General features: G+C 48.2%; 2 protein-coding genes across 6 annotated transcripts in view; both read left to right on the top strand.

Annotated features, from left to right (window-relative positions):
* ap1b1 (adaptor related protein complex 1 subunit beta 1) overlaps window positions 1-18,076 on the top strand; it is a 28,983-nt gene extending 10,907 nt beyond the window's left edge. For 2 of the 5 annotated variants that reach the window (XM_047818612.1, XM_047818610.1), the window contains exons 13-25: window positions 579-838; window positions 996-1,200; window positions 1,952-1,972; window positions 2,279-2,344; window positions 2,687-2,716; window positions 3,569-3,712; window positions 4,154-4,299; window positions 4,558-4,687; window positions 8,002-8,086; window positions 9,844-9,930; window positions 10,207-10,361; window positions 12,101-12,109; window positions 17,282-18,076. In XM_047818612.1, the coding sequence (XP_047674568.1) occupies window positions 579-838; window positions 996-1,200; window positions 1,952-1,972; window positions 2,279-2,344; window positions 2,687-2,716; window positions 3,569-3,712; window positions 4,154-4,299; window positions 4,558-4,687; window positions 8,002-8,086; window positions 9,844-9,930; window positions 10,207-10,361; window positions 12,101-12,109; window positions 17,282-17,356 (1,413 nt within the window). In that variant the 3' untranslated portion in view covers window positions 17,357-18,076. The remainder of the gene's footprint in view (window positions 1-578; window positions 839-995; window positions 1,201-1,951; window positions 1,973-2,278; window positions 2,345-2,686; window positions 2,717-3,568; window positions 3,713-4,153; window positions 4,300-4,557; window positions 4,688-8,001; window positions 8,087-9,843; window positions 9,931-10,206; window positions 10,362-12,100; window positions 12,110-17,281) is intronic. The other 3 variants (XM_047818611.1, XM_047818613.1, XM_047818614.1) reach the window with 3 other exon arrangements.
* A 2,272-nt stretch (window positions 18,077-20,348) lies between these two features.
* The window catches only part of rasl10a (RAS-like, family 10, member A), a 17,606-nt gene continuing 16,263 nt past the window's right edge, over window positions 20,349-21,691 (top strand). The window contains exon 1 of the mRNA XM_047818041.1: window positions 20,349-21,146. Within this exon, the coding sequence (XP_047673997.1) occupies window positions 20,931-21,146 (216 nt within the window). The 5' untranslated portion in view covers window positions 20,349-20,930. The remainder of the gene's footprint in view (window positions 21,147-21,691) is intronic.

The raw sequence follows: 21,691 nt of genomic DNA, 5'->3' as shown, positions 1-21,691 counted from the left end.
TGATGATGGTGGTGACGCACCGCCTTCCTGCTTGGAGCGTTAGCCCTGCGTGGTCAGCGTGTTCATGGCAGGTTCATTATTAGTTCTCAGATGGAGAGTCAGCGCTCCTCTCAGGCTCTCAGAGTAATGAAACCTCCTCCTGTAGCTCATACGCAGGCTTCATGCCCTCCAGGTGCCGATTTGTTCCTGCCGTACGTTCGGCTCTGGTTTTATCGCTACCTTTCTTGTTATTACCCAGCGGAGTTTGTGCGCAGGCCAACTGATGCATTATTTAGAGAAACATGTCCTCTCTTCGTCCTCTCCGGTTTCAGGGATGTTTATCAAAGCCAGGGAATAAGCGTGGCTTTTTTTTTCTCTTCCTACGTCTTCGTTTTTTTCATGCACGCTTTTCTCTGAACGTTTACATGCGCGTTAAGAATCGGCGAAAAGAGCACGCAGTGACGACGTAAACGCGTTAAGGCCACAGTATTCTATGACACCTTATGACATGACATACGGGTTACACAGTGTATGATATGGCACAGGGACACACACACACACACACTTGCTGAGTGGTGTCTGTGTGTGCTCCGTATCAGGACTCTGATAACCCGGATCTCCGTGACCGCGGCTACATCTACTGGCGCCTGCTGTCCACCGACCCGGTGGCAGCGAAGGAGGTGGTGCTGGCTGAGAAGCCTCTGATCTCCGAAGAGACGGATCTGATCGAACCCACGCTGCTGGACGAGCTCATCTGCCACATCGGCACGCTGGCCTCCGTCTATCACAAACCACCCAGTGCCTTTGTCGAAGGCAGCCGAGGGGTGCAGCACAGACGCCTTCCTGCCCGCACCGGCTCGTGAGTCTCTCTCTCTCTCTCTCTCTCTCTCTCTCACACACACACACCAGTAGACATTTACACTCTCTTCTAAATAAATATATTCACAAAAAAACAACAGGAAGCATCGCAAATCTCTCTTTCTCTCTCTCTCTCTCTCTCTCTCTCTGTTCCTCAGGGGTGAGAGCACCGAAAGCCCAGATGTCGGCCAGACGGTGGGCGGAGTCTCCGATGCTCCACCTGCTGTCATCCCCTCTCAGGGTGATCTCCTGGGTGACCTGCTTAACTTGGACTTGGCTCCGCCCACCACTACCGTGCCCTCCGTACCTCCTGCCATGCAGATGGGGGCCGTGGACCTTCTGGGTGGAGGCCTGGACAGTCTGGTAGGTCACGTGTCCTCTCCCTTCACCGTAAGCACTCTTTATAAGCATGGATAGTAACCAGGAACCTGTGTGCAGGAAGCATGAATAAATCTCTAACACCAGACACAAAGCCTCTTACAGGAATATATTCATATCTGGTGTTTGAATATATCCCCCCCTCCCCCGCCATTGATGATTGCATGAAGTGCTAATAGTTGCCCTGTGGGTGTGGTGCTGAGCAGTAGCTTCAGGCCAACATCAGGAAATTACCACTGTGCACTGATCCAGTAAAGTGGCAGTTGGCAGGAAACAGCAGCTGGCACCGAACACAGCCGAGTCCGAGGCTTCGGCCGATAAGCCAGCGCTATGAGAGTCGCTTTCTCTCCAACTGAGACAATCAGCCAAAGCCACACTGCAGTGACGAGCCAAGTGAAGCCAAGAGATTCATCTAGATGCCTTTTACAGGGTGCCATTATTTTTGTAACTGCTCGACATGTGATTTTTATCAGATCACATACTCGAACGAAACATCTTTAACTGCACGATGCTGTGAGTGTGAGAGTGCGTGTGAGGGTGTGCGTGAGCGAGAGTGTGCGTGAGCGAGAGTGTGCGTGAGCGAGAGTGTGCGTGAGCGAGAGTGTGCGTGCGCCTGTGTGTATGGTTCCTGTAGTAAACGTGTGTCCCATCTTCTCCTCCTCTTGTCCTCTCTCCTGTTCTGCTGTTTGACTCTGTGTGTTTTTCCTTCCACTTTTTATCTCTGCTCCACCTGCAGATGGGAGATGAATCAGAAACGGTAATGAATTACAGAGAAAAAAGCCCCCCCCCTCTCGCACACACACCCCTTAGAGGAATTAGAAGAACACTTGTTTTCTGATTTGTGCTCGTCAATAAACAGATAAAAGAGAAAAGATGAGAATTTTCTATTTTAATAAAAGTTCTGTCTCAGAATCGTGACCGATTTCACAATGAGTTTGGGACCAGAATCTGTTACAGGAAGTCAATAAATATTATGATGTAAAGTTATTACAACACTCTCCTTATTAAAACATCTGTGCTTTCATTTCTCTTCACTGCTCTCTCTCTGTTTTCCCTCCATCAGTCGAGCTCACACTGCAGGGCGGAGGTGCAGTCTCCTGCTCCACACTCTGACTATAGAGAGGGAGAGGTGTGTGTGTGTGTGTGTGTGTATAGAGAGAGAGTTGTGAGAGCTGTGTGTGATGAGAGAGAGAGGTTTGTGTGTAGAGAGAGTTGTGGTGTGTGTGTGTGTGTGTATGAGCGGTTGATTATTAATCACTGCATAGAGTCCTGTAGTGTGTGTGTGTGTGTATGAGTGTGTGTGTGTGTGTGTAGATGTTGTAGTAGTGGTTGATCCTGACAAAGTTACTTCCTCCTTCTGCTTGTCACCATTTCACTGCTTCCTGTTTCACCACCTACACCACCTGTACCACAGCGTAACTCGAACCTCCGCCATGTCTCTAAACTCTCTAATCTCTGTGTTTTCCTGCAGCTGAGCGGAGACATCGGCGGCGGTCCTGCGGTAAGTCACTTACAACCAAATGTTTAGTCGGGAGCTCAAATTAAATCCTTACTGCAGTTTAAAATTACTTTGTGGGCGGGGCTACGTATGAGCATCTTACTGCAGTTTAAAATGACTTTGTGGGCGGGGCTACGTATGAGCATCTTACTGCAGTTTAAAATGACTTTGTGGGCGGGGCTACGTATGAGCATCTTACTGCAGTTTAAAATGACCTTGTGGGCAGGGCTACGTATGAGCATCTTACTGCAGTTTAAAATGACCTTGTGGGCGGGGCTACGTATGAGCATCTTACTGCAGTTTAAAATGACCTTGTGGGCAGGGCTACGTATGAGCATCTTATTGCAGTTTAAAATGACCTTGTGGGCGGGGCTACGTATGAGCATCTTACTGCAGTTTAAAATGACCTTGTGGGCGGGGCTACGTATGAGCATCTTATTGCAGTTTAAAATGACCTTGTGGGCGGGGCTACGTATGAGCATCTTACTGCAGTTTAAAATTACTTTGTGGGCAGGGCTACGTATGAGCATCTTATTGCAGTTTAAAATGACCTTGTGGGCGGGGCTACGTATGAGCTCAGGTGATTATGCCATCAGCATGGAGTTAATTTCCTGATTTAAATATTCATGCAGGTTCATGCATATTCATACATTCTGGGTGTGGAGGTATTCCTAGTGTTAATTATGACATAAATATGGGTGTGCGTGTGTGTGCGTGTGTGTGCGTGTGTGTGCGTGTGTGTGCGTGTGTGTGCGTGTGTGTGCGTGTGTGTGCGTGTGTGTGCGTGTGTGTGCGTGTGTGTGCGTGTGTGTGCGTGTGTGTGCGTGTGTGTGCGTGTGTGTGTGTGTCCCGCAGATGGGCATGGGTCTCGGGGGTGCTCCTGTAGGAGCGCCGGCAGGGCTTGGCGGTGCCCCGGCTGTCGGAGGCGGTCTTGGTGACCTGTTTGATCTTGGTGGGGGTGTCGTCATGTCAACAGGAGCCTATGTGCCACCCAAAACAGTGAGTGTGTGTGATCCCTGTGTGTGTGTGTGTGTGTGTGTGTGTTCTAAAATAGATGTCTGATGGTAACTAACACACCTGATTCACTCTGACTTTAGAGCGTTTATATAAAGGACGTCTCTCAGATCAGGGCCGAGACTCCGATGTCTGTCCATCTACAAAATAAACACCACGTTTATAAAGGAGCGTAAATTGTGTTTAAATCGTGTACGACTCTAAAAAGCGACAGACTACGTTAACCTAGCTAACGAAAGAGAACCTAGTGAGCGTCGCTGCTGTGGAGTTCGACAGTCAGACTGCTCATTAGAAGAGTAGGCCACACCCATCCAGACAGATTGACGTGCACGGTCATACACACAGTAGTACTTACACTCTGCATCGTATGAGATGATGGAGATGATGATGAAAGCTCCGCCCATTCACATGACTGTGGTTGTGTAGGTGTGGCTGCCGGCGATGAAGGCGAAAGGCCTGGAGATCTTGGGAACGTTCGCTCGGCGCGGCGGCGTGATCCACATGGACCTGTCTCTCACCAACAAGGCCATGAGCGTCATGACCGACTTCGCCATCCAGTTCAACAAGAACAGGTGAGAAGCAGAACCTGAAGATCATTTCCACACGCTCCTCATGGTCCTTCTCTTCTTTATACCTCTTTTACACCCCCAAACCCCCCCCCTCTTCTTTACACCTCTTTTCCGTGTGTGTTTGATTTAGCTAACGTTAGATGATAATTGTAATGATCTGTTTTCAATCGATTTACTTAAATAAGGAAGCGATGAATTAGTAAAGCTAACATTTTTGAAAATAATGTTTGTGTGTGTGTGTGTGTGTGTGTGTGTGTACAGTTTCGGGCTGGCTCCTGCTGGTCCTCTGCAGGTTCTGACTCCTCTCAGCCCCAATCAGACAGTGGACGTGAGCCTCCCGCTCAGCACCAGTGGCCCAGTCATGAAAATGGATCCTCTCAGCAACCTCCAGGTAACGTTCCCTCAATGTTCCACACCGCCTTGATTCTATTTTGAGGTTTAACTGAGTGTGTTATAATCGTGTGTATAGCTCACACTTGGTGTGTGTTTGTGTGGGTGTGTGATGTTTTTCAGTGCAGTGAACACTTTATACACACCAGTTATTTTGTTCATCTCTGTACAACTGTGTGTGTGTGTGTCTCTCGCTCTCTGTCTCTCTCTCGCTCTCTGTCTCTCTCTCGCTCTCTGTCTCTCTCTGTCTCTCTCACTCTTTGTCTCTCTCTCTGTCTCTCTCTCTCACTCTGTCTCTCTCTCTCACTCTGTCTCTCTGTCTCTCACTGTCTCTCTCTGTCTCTCTCTCTCACTCTGTCTCTCTCTCTCACTCTGTCTCTCTGTCTCTCACTGTCTCTCTCTGTCTCTCTCTCTTTCTCTCTCTCACTGTCTCTCTCTCACTCTGTGTCTCTCTCTCTCACTCTGTGTCTCTCTCTCTCTCTCTCTCTCCCCCCGTCTCTCTCTCACTCTCTCTCTCTCTCTGTGTGTCTCTCGTCCTCTCTCTCGCGTCTCTCTCTCTCTCTCTCTCTGCGTCTCTTCTCTCGCTTCTGTCTCTCTCTCTCTCTCTCTTTCTTCTCTTTCCTCTCTTCTCGCTCTCCTCTCCAGCTCTCTCTCTCCGTCCTCCTCTCTCGCTCCTCACTCACTCTCTCTCCATCGTCTCGCTGGCTCGTCGTCTCTCCGTCATCTCTCGCTCTGCGATGCTACCGTCCATTCTCTCATCTCTCTCCTCTCGAGCCTCTCCTCTCTCGCTCTCTCTCACTCTCTGTGCTCTGCGTCTCTCTCTCTCGTCTCTCTCTCTCTCCTCTCTCTCTCTCTCTACTCACTTCTCTCTCCCACTCTCCTCAATCCTGCGCCATCCTCATCTGCTCTCTACTCGGCTCATCTCGTCGGTCTGGGAACTTTCTTCTCAGCTCAGTCCTCTCTGCGTCTCTACCTCTCCGGTCAAGATTCTTCCGGGTCTCGTCTCGTCTCCACTGCGTCCGTCCTCCTCACCCTCTCTCTCCTCAGACGCCTTTTAGTCTCTCCCACTCGTTTTCTGTCGTCTCTCTTTCTGTTTCCCCTTTCTTTCCTCCTTCATGTTCTGTCTCTGTCTTCCCGCTGTCCTTCGTTCTTTTTTCCTCTCTCTCTCCCTCGGCCCCCTCTCTGTTCTCCCCTGTCCTCTATCGTCTTTTCTCCTCTCGGTCCTCGTCCCATCTCTCTACCGCACTCCGTACTCCCCCCCACTTCCGGGTCGCATTATTCTGGTCCGTCATCGTTGCTACGCCTCATTCCCCTCCTTTTCTAACTTGTCTCCTAGTGGGCTCTTCCCTCCCACTTCTGGCTCATCCTACATCGCTTCCCTTCTCCTCCCTTCATCTCCTCTTTGTCCTCTGCTCTGTACTTCTAGTATGTTCAGTGAGCCACTCCGGTCTGTTTTCTCTCTCTCTCGCTGTGTCTCCTTCTCTCCCTCCGCCCCTCTCTCCCCTCCTCCACCCCCTTCTCCTGACGCTCGCCCGACTTCGCGCCTCTCCTGCTCTCTCTCACAGTCTTCAATCGTAAACAATCACCCTCCTCGCTCACATCCTCGCGCATGGCTCTGGGACGGATTGACCGGGGGGGTGGAGGGGTGCTCTTTTTTCTATTTGTTTAACTCGTTTATCTCTTTAGGGTGAGCATCAGAAGCTGCGGGTTATACGCGGCGAATTCTTCTGTCTCTAGAGCTCGGTACCTCATGGCTCTAGCAGAGGGGGAAGGGTCTGGGGCATGGGGTCTCGTAGAGTGCCCATGATTGTAAATCTAGAGACGAGGTCGCTGGCTAGAGGGACATCACCATCGGGCGATCAGCGGTTTTTCTCAGAGCAGAGGCGCGGAAACATAACACGAGCCGGGACTAAAAAAAGAAAGAAAAAAGAAAGAACATCAGACAAACAAATAAGAGAGACATGAGGTAAGAATGTCCAACAGAAAACTGGAATTCCGGGGGCTGAGTAGAAAGAGAAGAGGGGGGAAGAAGAGAAAAAAGACGGCCTTAGGGGTAAAATCTAGAAACCAGGAAAGAGGAGGATGGTCTAAGGGAGAAGTCGAGGAGATCGCCTTCTGCGAGCGCGGGGCGGTTCGAGCCCTCCACGGTTCTCGGGGGGTTGTTCGGAGTTCTTTCTCTTGTCTGATTCTCTCATTTACAACTTTCCCTAGTCGTTCTCGACTCTTCTCCTCTTCCTCCTCTAACGACGTCTCCTGTCCCTCGCTATCCCTAGTCCCTCTCTCTTCTTCTTCTCCGTCTCATCTCCTCTCCCACGCTCCTGCTGATCCTGCCTTTCCTCTTCCGTTCCCTCCCTGGCCATCTCTCCTCTTCTCTCGGCGCTCTCTCCTCTCGTTATCGTCTAGCACTCTCTCTTCGTAGCTCATTCTGCCCTCTCTCTCTCTCTCTCTCTCTGTGTCCGTGCACGAGAGAGAGAGTGTGTGTGTGCGTGTAGAACACCACGGGTATAAATAATTCATTGTATTCATTTCAGCTATGTTTTATGTTATTTTATGCGGCGTGGCCTTAAATGGATTCTGCCTGTGACCTTTACACAGTCACTCACTCACACACACACACACACACACACACACACACACACACACACACACACACACCCCATAACCTACAACTCATCATATAAACACACTCACCAGTGTTACTGTATCAAAACTACACAGGTTTAGGGACCTGGACCTGAATGGCTAAATATATAAATAGCTTATAAAGCTGAATTGTCACCATTAGACTCAGTAATGTAATGTATTAATAATGTATTAATAATGTATTAATAATGAAGTCACTTTAAACACCACGCTGTTTTATTTAGTTAATGTAATCTCTGGTCATGTTGTATGAGTGAAGACATTCTCAGCAGCACAGACATGAGACGATAAGGTTGTTCAGAGAGAGAGATGTCGGGCTGCTCGGCTCCCCGAGAGACGTCGTCTTTTTATTTATTTTTATTGATCATAAAGCTGTTGATTTCCCGTCTTCCTGCGAACAGTTAAATCATTTGATTTGATGGCCATCATGATGGTTGGAATCTGCTGTGTTGGTGATTCTTGAGGCTGTCAGCATTCAAGCGTTAAACACTCGACACGTTATGAATCCAACGTCGCTTTTCCTTTTATGACTGTAATGAACATGCGCTCCTGTCGCTCCTGTCGCTCCCTCGTACATGTTAACAGGCTGTAAAGTTCATTAGATTTTTTATTGTATAATTGATCCATCAGTTCAGAGCAGATGGAAGTCTCACAGATGTCTCTGTCTCTCAGGTGGCCATAAAGAATAACATCGACGTCTTCTACTTCAGCTGCCAGTACCCCATCAGCCTGCTGTATGTCGAGGATGGGAAGATGGGTAAGTCTGTGTGGGTCTGTGTGTGTGTGGGTCTGTGGGTCTGTGGGTGTGTCTGTCTGTGGTGGTCTCTACTGCTTTGTGTGTGTGTGTGTGTGTGTGTGTGTGTGTGTGTGTGTGTGTGTGTGTGTGTGTGTGTGTGTGTGTGTGTGGGTCTGTGTGTGTGGGTCTGTGTTTGTGTGGGTGTGTCTGTCTGTGGTGGTCTCTACTGCTGTGGGTCTGTGTGTGTGTGTGGGTCTGTGTGTGGGTCTGTGTGTGTGTGTGTGTGGGTCTGTGTGTGTGTGTGTGTGTGTGTGTGGGTCTGTGTGTGTGTGTGTGTGGGTCTGTGTGTGTGTGTGTGTGGGTCTGTGTGTGTGTGTTGTGTGGGTCGGTGTGTGTGGGTATGTGTGTGTGTGTGTGTGGGTCTGTGTGTGTGTGTGTTGTTGTGTGGTGCTGGGTATGTGTGGGGATAGTGTGTGTGTTGTGGTGTGGGTCTGTGTGTGTGTGTGTGTGGGTCTGTGTGTGTGTGTGTGGTGGGTCTGTGTGTTGTTGTGGTGTGGGTATGTGTGTGTGTGGGTGTGTGGGTATGTGTGTGTGTGTGGGTCATGTGTGTGTGTGTGGGTATGTTGTGTGTGGGGGTATGTGCTGGTGTGTGTGGGTCTGGTGTGTGTTGGGGTCTGTGTGTGTGGTGGGGTCATGTGTGTGTGTGTGGTATGTGTGTGAGGGTTGTGTGTGGGTCTGTGGCTCTGTGTGTGGGTATGTGGGTATGTGTGTGGTATGTGTGGGGTATGTGTGTGTGTGTGGGTCTGTGTGTGTGGTCTATGTGTGTGTGTGGGTACTGTGTGTGTGTGTGTGGGTCTGTTGTGTGTGTGTGAGGTATGGTGTGTGTGTGTGGGTAGTGTGTGTGTGTGTGTGGGTACTGTGTGTGTGTGTGTGTGGGGTATGTGTGTGTGTGTGTGGGTCTGTGTGTGTGTGTGTGGGGGTCTGTGTGTGTGGTTGTGTGGGGTCTGTGTGTGGGTGTGTGTGTGTGGGGGTCTGTTGTGTGTGTGGTGTGGGGGTCTGTGTGTGTGTGTGTGTGGGGTCTGTGTTGTGTGTGTGGGGGGTCTGTGTGTGTGTGTGTGGGGGGGGGGGTCTGTGTTTGTGTGTGTGGGGGTATGTGTGTGTGTTGGTGTGGTGTCTGTGTTGTGGTTTGGGTATGCGTGTGGTGGGTGGGGGTTATGTTTGTGGTGGGGGATGTTGTGTGTGTGTGGGTCTGTTGGTGTGTGGGTGTATGTGTGTGTTGTGGTGTAGGATATGTGGTGTGGTGGGTATGTGGGGTGGTGTGGGTAATGTGTGTGTGTGTGTGGGTAGTGTGGGTGTGCGTGGTATGTGTGTGTGTGTGGGTGTGTTGGTCTGGTGGGTGTGTGTGTGTGAGGTATGTGTGTGTGTTGTGGGGTGGTTTTGGTGGCGGTGTGGGGTCTGTGTGTGGGTCTGTGTGTGTGTGTGTGTCTTTGTGTAGATTCTCCAAATGGAGGTTGGAGTGTGTCTCTGGGAAGTGCTGCTGTACACAGAACTGTTCTCACCCCTTATGTTCTGTTCATTATTCTCTCTTTCTTCTTTCTTTCTCTCTTTTTCTTCTCCATCTGTCTCTTTGTTCTTCTGTGTATCTCTACTCCTTTCTGCCTGGCTTTTTTTTTGTCCATTGTCTGTTTCCCTCTCTCTCTCTCTCTCTCTCTCTCTCTCTCTCTCTCTCTCTCTCTCTCTCTCCCCTGCTCTCTCTCCTGCTCTCTCTCTCTCTGTAGATCGTCAGGTGTTCCTGGCCACCTGGAAGGACATTCCCACTGAAGGCGAGACACAGTTTCAGATAAAGGACTGCCATCTCAGTGCAGGTGAGTTGATTGGAGGAACACACACACACACACACACACACACACACACACACACACACAGTCACTCCCACATTAAAGAGAAGAGGTGATTAAACAGTGATGACCTTCCTAATTAGAGGATTAATTAGGTCCTTTGTTTAAACGAGTGAAACATGATAAATAATCAGTGTGATCAAGAATCAGTCTGACAGGAAGTTAACAGCTGCATTACAGGAAGTTAAGTGGTGTGTTAATGAAGAGTGTGTGTTAATGTGTCCGATTTCTTTGTGCCCACAGACGCAGTCAGTAACAAGCTGCAGGGCAGTAACGTGTTCACTGTGGCCAGACGCACCGCAGACGGCCAGGAGCTCCTCTACCTGTCCGTCAAATTCACCAATGGCATCTGGGTGCTCGCTGAGCTGCGTGTACAGAGCGGAAACCCTAACCACATGGTACAGTGTCTGTGTGTGTGTCTGTCTGTGTGTGTGTCTGTCTGTGTGTGTGTGTCTGTGTGTGTGTGTCTGTGTGTGTGTGTCTGTGTGTGTGTGTCTGTGTGTGTGTGTCTGTGTGTGTGTGTCTGTGTGTGTGTGTCTGTGTGTGTGTGTGTGTGTGTGTCTGTCTGTGTGTGTCTGTGTGTGTGTGTCTGTGTGTGTGTGTCTGTGTGTGTGTGTCTGTGTGTGTGTGTCTGTGTGTGTGTGTCTGTGTGTGTGTGTCTGTGTGTGTCTGTGTGTGTGTGTCTGTGTGTGTGTGTGTCTGTGTGTGTGTGTGTGTGTGTGTGTGTGTGTGTCTGTGTGTGTGTGTCTGTGTGTGTGTCTGTGTGTGTGTGTCTGTGTGTGTGTGTCTGTGTGTGTGTGTCTGTGTGTGTGTGTCTGTGTGTGTCTGTCTGTGTGTGTCTGTGTGTGTGTGTCTGAGACTGTGTGTGTCTGAGACTGTGTGTCTGAGACTGTGTGTCTGAGACTGTGTGTCTGAGACTGTGTGTCTGAGACTGTGTGTGTGTCTGAGACTGTGTGTGTGTCTGAGACTGTGTGTGTGTCTGAGACTGTGTGTGTGTCTGAGACTGTGTGTGTGTCTGAGACTGTGTGTGTGTCTGAGACTGTGTGTGTGTCTGAGACTGTGTGTGTGTCTGAGACTGTGTGTGTGTCTGAGACTGTGTGTGTGTCTGAGACTGTGTGTGTGTCTGAGACTGTGTGTGTGTCTGAGACTGTGTGTGTGTCTGAGACTGTGTGTGTGTCTGAGACTGTGTGTGTGTCTGAGACTGTGTGTGTGTCTGAGACTGTGTGTGTGTCTGAGACTGTGTGTCTGAGACTGTGTGTCTGAGACTGTGTGTCTGAGACTGTGTGTGTGTGTGTCTGAGACTGTGTGTCTGAGACTGTGTGTGTGTGTGTCTGAGACTCTGTGTGTCTGAGACTGTGTGTGTGTGTGTCTGAGACTCTGTGTGTCTGAGACTGTGTGTGTCTGAGACTCTGTGTGTGTATGTGTCTGAGACTCTGTGTGTCTGAGACTCTGTGTGTCTGAGACTCTGTGTGTCTGAGACTGTGTGTGTCTGAGACTCTGTGTGTGTATGTGTCTGAGACTGTGTGAGAACAAAGATGACATTAGAGAACTGTTTCTTTGTTTCTATAGTAACAAATTAAATACTGCTGCTGACACACACACACACACACACACACAGGAGTCCCCTCATATATAATGGATGAGCTGGGTCTCTCTCTCTCTCTCTCTCTCTCTCTCTCTCTCTTTGTGTCACTGTTTTTTGTTATTTATGTCCATCTTTCATTGTTTCTCTCTTTCTGCTGATCAGCTGTCTCTCTCCATCTCTCTCTCTCTCATGCTCTTGCGCTCTCTCTCTCTCTCCCTCTCTCTCTCTCACTTACTCACTCTCTCCTCTCAGGCTGTTTTTAACGTCCTCACCCTCTTGAACCTTCTCTCATTCTTCATGTCATTCTTATGCCGTCCCTATCAGTCTATCTCTATTTCTGACTTGTCATTCCATTTCACTGTTTCTCTCTCTCTCTCTCTCTCTCTCTCTCTCTCTCTCTCTCTCTCTCTCTCTCTCTCTCGCTGTCTTCATTGATAAAGAATCAGTAGTGTGTGTGTGTGTGTGTGTGTGTTTCCTACATGTTTAACGTGTGTCTTTACCTGTTTCCTGTATGTGTGCGTCTATCGTCTGTGTGGGAAAACGACACCACAGGATCTGGAGGTTGGAGTCCTTTTCTGAACACACTCTCTCTCTCTCTCTCTCTCTCTCTCACACACACACACACACACACACACACACACACACACACACACACACACACACACACACACCCTAGCCTCCTTTAATATGCTTGTTTCTGTTTGAAGTCAATCTGGTGAAAAAATAGCCAACAGTGGATTTAAAATGGATTGAAATCTTTCGTTTGTGCTGAACCCAGTAAGAGAAACTGGTCATCAGCAGTGAAGAGATTTTTAACAGAAAACCTGCAACCAAAATAACATGCTATCTTTGTAGCAGCAGCGTGGTGTGGGGGTGTGTTAGTGAGACACACAGCTCAGTCATCATCTACTCACTCTGTACAACACACAGGGACACACACTCAGTGTACAACACACAGGGACCACACACTCAGTGTACAACACACAGGGACCACACACTCAGTGTACAACACACAGGGACCACACACTGAGTGTACAACACACAGGGACCACACACTCAGTGTACAACACACAGGGACCACACACTCCGTGTACAACACACAGGGACCACACACTCAGTGTACAACACACAGGGACCACACACTCAGTGTACAACACACAGGGACCACACACTCAGTGTACAACACACAGGGACCACACACTCAGTGTACAACACACAGGGACCACACACTCAGTGTACAACACACAGGGACCACACACTCAGTGTACAACACACAGGGACCACACACTCAGTGTACAACACACAGGGACCACACACTCAGTGTACAACACACAGCGCACTGTACACACACAGCGCACAGTACACACGCACACAGCGTGCGCACACACCGCATACACACACAGCGCGCGCACACACACACACACTCACACAGCACACACACAGCACATAGTACACACACACACACAGCGCGCACATACACACACAGCGCGCACATACACACACAGCGCGCACATACACACACAGCGCGCACATACACACACAGCGCGCACATACACACACAGCGCGCACATACACACACAGCGCACACACAGCGCGCACATACACACACAGAGCGCACATACACACACAGCGCACACACAGCGCGCACATATGTGCACATACACACACAGCGCGCACATACACACACAGCGCACACACACCGCATACACACACAACACACACACACAGAGCACACACACAGTACGCACACACAGTACGCACACACACACACACACACAGAGTACACACACACACACAGCACTGACTGGATGGAAGGAAAAACACCTCTAAAACAAGTTCTACTGTATGGAGTCTCTGTTTAGTGACTTTAGTTTCCATGGTTACGCCACAAACCCAAATTTAGTTTCTTTCGTTGTAGCCGTGGAGCTAACGAACGTTGTCACGAGTGACTTTCCGCCCCCCGGTTTTATAACGTTGAGTATAATCGTGTTTTTCAGCGTGACGTCCGACTCCACCCGATTTTACAAAAATATACTTTCATAAAATATTTTTGCATTTATTTATCTTTTGTTTACCGTACGAGATGACATTCTGATCTGGATCATTTATAAATAAACGTAACGAGTCCATGAGCCGATTAACTTTACTAGTCCTGCCGTGATGGAATCATGGTGAGAACATTCACATGCTGCTCATGGACCAGTGAAGTTCTGTTAGAGATCCTCTCAGTTCTGTAACATCAGTGTGATGGAGCTCAGAGCCTCTGGTGCAGAAAGTCATCTTCATTTTAATGCTTAACATTTATTCATAACACACTTATCTAAACAAAAACACTGCTCACACACACACAGCACACACACACACACACACACACACACACACACACACACACACACACACACACACACACAGCACACGCACACACACACACACACACACACAGTGCACATGCTGCAAGGCAAAGCAGAGTAACATTTTGGTGTGTGTATGCTCCATCCTGATCCCTCTGATCACACGACTCCCCCTTTGAAGTGCTGTTTCCTTAATTCCTGACGGTTCCTCATCCCCATGGCAACTTAGCAGCCAATGACGTGGGTGCATTCCCCTTTTCCCTCCCCCTTATAGTAACGTTCCGTAGAGGTGAGCGATTCGATCTGCTTCACAGCAGCTCTGATGGTCTGTGTTTATTACTCTCTGTCCTCTGGACCTCCTCCTGCCCGAGCTTGTGGAGGAGACGACGTGTCCTGCGGCGTCAGATGAACATCTTCTGTGTCGAGCGTAAATATTTATAAGTATCTTCAGAGAGGTCAATCTTTCCTCACTGCCCTTTCTTTCTTTACTCAATCTTTCCCACCGTCTGCTCGTGTTCTCCACCTCACTCTCTCACTTGAGGTTCCTCAGGGTTCTCTGCTCTCCTCCTATCTATAACACAACGTCAACACCTCCTGACCAATCAGAATCCAGAATAGATTAATAATGATTGTGTGATGTGGTGAAGGAGTCACCAGCGTCGGTGCCGTGTGACCGTCAGAGTCACAGCTTTGTGGTTTCTATGGTAACAGTCCTTCCTCATGTTATGACACTGTGGAGGGAGAATTAAGTGAGTGTGATGAGGGCCGAGAGGATAAAGGTGTCTCAGACCTCCTTATACTCCATCACATGAAGCTCAGGAAGAACCGAGTAGAGAGACTGTAGCTTTGTCGTAAACCTCCACTGCTCCAAAATCCTGAATAAATCTTTAATCCTCCATTATTTTTTCCCCTCCATCTGTTCTGATGCTGTACTGAAGGAGGTTGTGTTTATGGTCCTCAGGGAGAGGAAGCAGAGAGGAAGCAGAGAGGAAGCGGTCGCTGTGTGTGAGATGATACTGAGGGTTAGACGAGTAATGCTGCTCTTTTATTCAGCATTGAGGTGCCTGTGTGTGTGTGTGTGTGTGTGTGAGAGAGAGAGATCTCACAGCTTTGTCCTACTGCTATTACACCAGTACTTCACTCTGAAATGTTAACACTTTTAGAGGCAGTTAGTAAATATCCCCCGTCACACACTCACACTCACACACTCACACACACACACACACACACACACACACACACACACACACACACACACACACACACACACACACTCCCACTCACTGTGTTTTTGGTTACAGATAATTTGTTTTCTGATTCTCTTCAAAGCAAACTGCCCATATAAACAAACACACACACACACACCAGGTTTGGTCTTGTCCCTGCTTGTAACCTTGTGTGTGTGTTACATTATTGTTTGTTCATCTTTCTGTTTAAACCCAATCACACACTCGGACATCTGAGAGACAGATTACTGATGAGACTCGGCTGTGTTTATCGTTACATCAGACGGGTTTAAGGTGCAGGTCTGATCAGAGCCATGTGTAACATTAACACACCTCACACTCGTCTCACACACACACTCAACTCACACACACACTCACCTCACACATCTCACACTTGCCTCACATAGTCACGCTCACACCTCACACTCACACCTCACACTCACACCTCACACCTCACACTCACACCTCACATACACACCTCACACTCACACCTCACACTCACACCTCACACTCACACCTCACATACACACCTCACATACACACCTCACATACACACCTCACATACACACCTCACATTCACACCTCACACACACCTCACATACACACCTCACACTCACACACACACTCACCTCAAACATCTCACACTTACCTCACATACACACCTCACACTCACACCTCACACTCACACCTCACACTCACACCTCACACTCACACCTCACACTCACACCTCACATACACACCTCACATACACACCTCACATACACACCTCACATACACACCTCACATACACACCTCACATACACACCTCACATACACACCTCACATACACACCTCACATACACACCTCACATACACACCTCACATACACACCTCACATACACACCTCACACTCACACCTCACATACACACTCACCTCAAACATCTCACACTTACCTCACATACACACCTCACACTCACACCTCACATACACACGCTCTCACCTAACACACACTTCACATACACACTCACCTCACACACACGCACATCTCACACTCACACCTCACATACACACGCTCTCACCTCACACACTTCACACACACACACACACACCTCACACACACACCTCACACCTCACATACGCACGCTCTCACCTCACACACACACTTCACATACACACTCACCTCACACACACACATCTCACACTCACACACGCACGCTCTCACCTCACACACACACTTCACATACACACTCACCTCTCACACACACACCTCACATACGCACGCTCTCACCTCACACACATCTCACACTCACACCTCACATACGCACGCTCTCACCTCACACACACACTTCACATACACACTCACCTCACACACACACACCTCACATACGCACGCTCTCACCTCACACACACTTCACATACACACTCACCTCACACACACACACATCTCACACTCACACCTCACATACGCACGCTCTCACCTCACACACACACTTCACATACACACACACACACTTCACATACACACTCACCTCACACACACCCCCCTCACATACGCATGCTCTCACCACACACACCCCACACACACCCCTCACACACACACACAACACTCACACACACACACCCCTCATACACATCACATAGACACGCACCCCACACACGCACCCCACACACACACACACACACACACACACCCCACACACACACCCCTCTCACACACACACACACACACACCCCTCTCACACACACACACACACACACCCCTCTCACACACACACACACCCCTCTCTCACACACACACACACACACACCCCTCTCACACACACACATCACATAGACACTCACCTCACACACACACACACCCCTCACACACACACACCTCTCACATACACATTATTTTTCTGTAAACTTTGATATTGTGTGAACTTGGCTCAGGTTAAGACACACGTTTACTCTCTCTCTTTATCGTCAGGGCCGTTATATGTTCAGACATTCAGAGGAACAAGTTTCACTTATCGAGTGTTTATATTGTCAGTGCAGTGTAGAGACCGACTGTATGGATCTGACAGCAGTGTAGTGTAATAAATACACACATAAACTGAGCGAATATCTCTCAAAAAGATATAAAATGTATAGTAAATGTAATGTCTCTCTCTCCCTCTCTCTGCCCCCCCCCCAGCTGTCAGTGAGGTGTCGTGCCCCTGAGGTCTCTCAGCACATCTATCAGAGCTTCGAGTTGATCCTCCATAACTGAACCTTCTTGGAGTCGGACTAGAAGCCGAGCCTGGACCGGACTCGTCCCGACACCTCGTCCACTCACCTCTGTCTCTCAGCCACACACGATCAGGCTGAACTGCTTTTAATCTGTCACTCCCCCCCCCCCACCCCCCAGTGTCCTATTCCTCTCTGAGTTCATTACAGCACATCTACAATCTGTTTGTTGTTGTTTTTCGAGTGTCCGAGAGACGCGCGCAGGTGTGTGTGTGCGTGTGTGTTTATGCGTGCGTGTGTGTGTGTACGTAAATCACAGCCCTTATTAAACATCCTTTAAATAGCTTTATTTCTCATAAAACAAACCCAAATGTAGTCCACATGCTAAACCTGCTCAGGCTGTCATCATGCTTTTAGTTGCATTAGTCTCATGTACAGGTGAACACTACAGCAGCACATTAACACTGGACCAGTGACAGCCGAACAACAGCAGAAAAGTGCATCAAGGTTTGGACTGTTAGACCACGCTGGGGTTTTTAGTTTGTCTTCTGTCTTTTCGTCGTAACGTGCAGCTGGAGAATTGTGTTAATTAGTGATGATAAAGTTTCCTTTTCTTATGAGATTATTCCGTGTGTGTGTGTGTGTGTGTGTGTCTCAGTTCTACCTGATTGGATTAATGAAGACAGATGCTAGAAAGTGTGTTATTGTGTGTTCTGATTTTTAATAGCTGTATGAGTAAAAGCCTGACAGATTCTTATCCTCATCTCACTGTGTCATGTGTTTTTATTCTCTCTCTCTGTGTCTCTCTCTCTCTCTCTCTCTGTCCTCTCTCACTCTCTCTCTCTTTATCTTCTCCATCTGCTTCACTATGAGCACATGGCATGAAGACTTGTGTGTTTTTTTTATTCCTCACATCACACTCACTTGTTCGAGTGTTAAGCTCAGGCTTTGCGCAGCTTCTGGAGCTTTTCATGTAAATCGCGGGTTTTTTGTCACAGTTTCACTCCTCACTGTTTTCTCTACACGTTTGTGGAGAACTGAGGTGAAGCCAGTTACAGACGTGTGCGTGTGTGTCACGTGTGGTGTCTCTGAGCCTCGTCCTTCAGTCCTCCAGCAGCATGTTGGTGAGATGTGTGGACTTAAAACATCTAGTCTAGTATAACTCTGTTATAAATAAATAAATAAATAAAAACAACTGCAGAGATACAGAAAGTCATTTTCCCGATTTATCTCAACATCAGTCTGAAATGAAGTGAGAATCATGTTAATTCACTCACACACACACACACTCTGCAGGTATATATTACTGCGCACTCATTTTGTTCTCATACCTTCTCGTTTCTATAGTAACGGCTCGTCCACAGTTGCTCCTGGTGTTGATGTGGTGAAGGAGTCTCCAGTGTCAGTGCTTTGAACAGTCAGATGTAATACTAGAAGCTGGAGTTTATACTTTTGTGCTGTTTCTTTGGTAACAAACACCACAAGCTGACCTAAAGAGAGTCTGGGGAGAGCACGAGTGTTTATAGCTGCTAGAATGTAAGAGAAAAGGAACTGACTCACGTCTGGGATTAAAAGAACTTTGTGTTGTCTTTAATAAATAGACTAATAAATGAATGACGTTGTGAACAGTGGCTGTGGTGAGAGAGGACCAGCGTGTGGTGCGTCACCTTCATCCCTCACTTCAATTCAACGGGAAGCTTAAACTTACTCGTGTTTTTTTTTTATTCTTTCATTCATTCATTCACTCCCCGAGGCACGGGGAGAACATGCAAACTCCACACACACAAGGCGGAGGTGGGAACCGAACCCCCGACCCTGGAGGTGTGAGGTGAACGTGTTTCATTTGTGCACAAATATTACTGTGATGTCACTCTGAATTCATTGTGATATAAAACTCATTTGTGACCTGTTTAAATTTATTCATTTTTAGATGAAAGAACAAATGAGTCTGTAAAAATCCCTTTAATACAGAAGTCTCGTGATTAATGCTGAAGCCTCGTCCCCGAGGCCTGACTGCCTTTACTTTTGTTTCTTTTAGGAAACTGGAAGTCATTTGTTAAACCTTTTAAATCAGAACTCCAGTAGAATTCATTAGTTCCTCGTTAAAAAGTTGCTCCTTTCAGGCTTCAGGCTCAGCGGCACGTCGCTGCCTCACGTGGCCCATCAGGTCTGTGGTGCTGAAGTGACCAGAAGGATGAGATCAAAACTCACACATGAGCAAGAACCTAAACACTGAGTCATTCAGGACGAACAAGTGTGTAGAAGTGAGTTGTAACAAAGCAGCAGCTTGTGTTCCAGCTTGTGTTCCAGCAGCTCTGATGTTTAATCACTGAGGTACATTTTTTATGGGAAGATCAATATCAGACCACAAAGGTTTAATGAACCACCTTTAATTAAAAGTGTGTGTGTAGTGTGAGTTTGTTTGTGTGTGTGTATGTGTAGTGTGTGTTTGTGTGAGTGTGTGTGTAGTATGTGTAGTGTGTGTGTGTGTGTGTGTGTGTATGTATTGTACGATCTCACCAGTGGACCCAGAAGATAAGCTGTAATAAAGTGAATTTGGACTCATCTGCATGTGTTTTTTCTTCTGGACTGTTTGGTGTTTGGTCTGTAATGGGAATAAAACACTGGTGTGTTCACAGATGATGTCTCGTTCCTCCAGTACCAGCTACACAATGTTAGGGTGGTGGTTCTGTTATAGCTGATCGGTGTATAGCACTGAGAGAATGTGTGAGAGTGACATCATTACACACATCACACACTGCTGGAGCTTCAGCACTGGAACTTCTGGAGCACTTTGTGAGTGTGAGGTTTAGAGGTTCACAGAGACTTCATTAACTAAATGTTCTGAAGCAGCTGATGTTGATTTAAATATTAAGGCCTATATATAGTAATAATATGTCGTTAGTTATCATAAAAATGTCTTCCAAAGATCGCGATGTGACGTTTCCTCATATTGTCCATCCCTCCCGTATAATCGGTGTGTGTGTGTGTGTGTGTGTGTGTGTGTGTGTGTGTGTGTGTGTGTGTGTGTGTGTGTGTGTGTGTGTGTGTGTGAGAGAGAGTGAGTGCGTGAGTGAGCGCGTGTGTTTGTGTGCGCGCGCGCATGTTAAACGTGCTATGCTGGTATTTCTCAAGCCGTTTTATCGGTGTGATGGTGCACATGCCCGTTTTATCGGTGTGATGGTGCACATGCCCGTTTTATCGGTGTGATGGTGCACATGCCCGTTTTATCGGTGTGATGGTGCACATGCCCGTTTTATCGGTGTGATGGTGCACATGCCCGTTTTATCGGTGTGATGGTGCACATGCCCGAATGCTTTGCTGCATTTTATTCTGCTCCACGCGCGCGCACTACGGCAGTGGAAGCGAATGTGATCAGAGACTTTGCGCATCGGCTTTAATATAACGGGATGCATTCAGGAAGGTGATGGAGACCCACCGTGTCTTTTTACATGATCTATACTCCAGCCGTTCAGACCCATCTGATGATCCGAACATGACCGACAGGATGGGAAGATGATCCACCAAAGCGCGCGCCAAACAAACCCAACATCCCGGAGCCACAGCGCGTGCGACCCGTGAGTGATTTATCGGCTGAAATAAAGCGGGACCTCGGGATGGTAGAAACGCTGAGCATCGCCGTGATCGGAGCTTCCGGCGTGGGCAAAACTTCCATCATCCGCCGATTCGTGTACGACGACTTCTCCGAGACGCACAGCCCGACCCGCGCGCGACGCGTCTACAGACCGTCGGTGGTCCTCAACGGCCACATGTACGAGCTGAAGATTTTGGATGTCCCGCCAATCGCCGCGTTTCCCTCCAGCCCTGCGCAGGTAAAACTAACAACAACAACAACAACAACAACAACAACAACAATAATAATAATAATAATAATAACAAACATCTTAAGAATAAGAAACAAAAACGTGAGAATTTCCCGCAATCATTACTGAAACTAATAAAATCAATTTATTAGCTGCATTACGCAAAACACATAAATAAACACATGCGACTGTCTTTTGATTGCTCAATTGCCATGGCAACGCATTTCACCCCGACTGACAGGTACAACTTGTATTAAGAACACCCCGGAGTTTGGATGATGAACAGGGACAGACTACAGGACAGACAGCAGGACAGACTGCAGGACAGACTACAGGACAGACTACAGGGACAGACAGCAGGACAGACTACAGGGACAGACTACAGGACAGACAGCAGGACAGACTGCAGGACAGACTACAGGACAGACAGCAGGACAGACTACAGGGACAGACTGCAGGGACAGACTACAGGGACAGACTGCAGGGACAGACTACAGGACAGACAGCAGGGACAGACTACAGGACAGACAGCAGGACAGTCAGCTCATTTATCA

Source organism: Tachysurus fulvidraco, chromosome 9 (assembly GCF_022655615.1).
Source record: "Tachysurus fulvidraco isolate hzauxx_2018 chromosome 9, HZAU_PFXX_2.0, whole genome shotgun sequence".
Lineage (NCBI taxonomy): Eukaryota > Metazoa > Chordata > Actinopteri > Siluriformes > Bagridae > Tachysurus > Tachysurus fulvidraco.
This window is presented reverse-complemented; position numbering and strand designations above follow the sequence as displayed.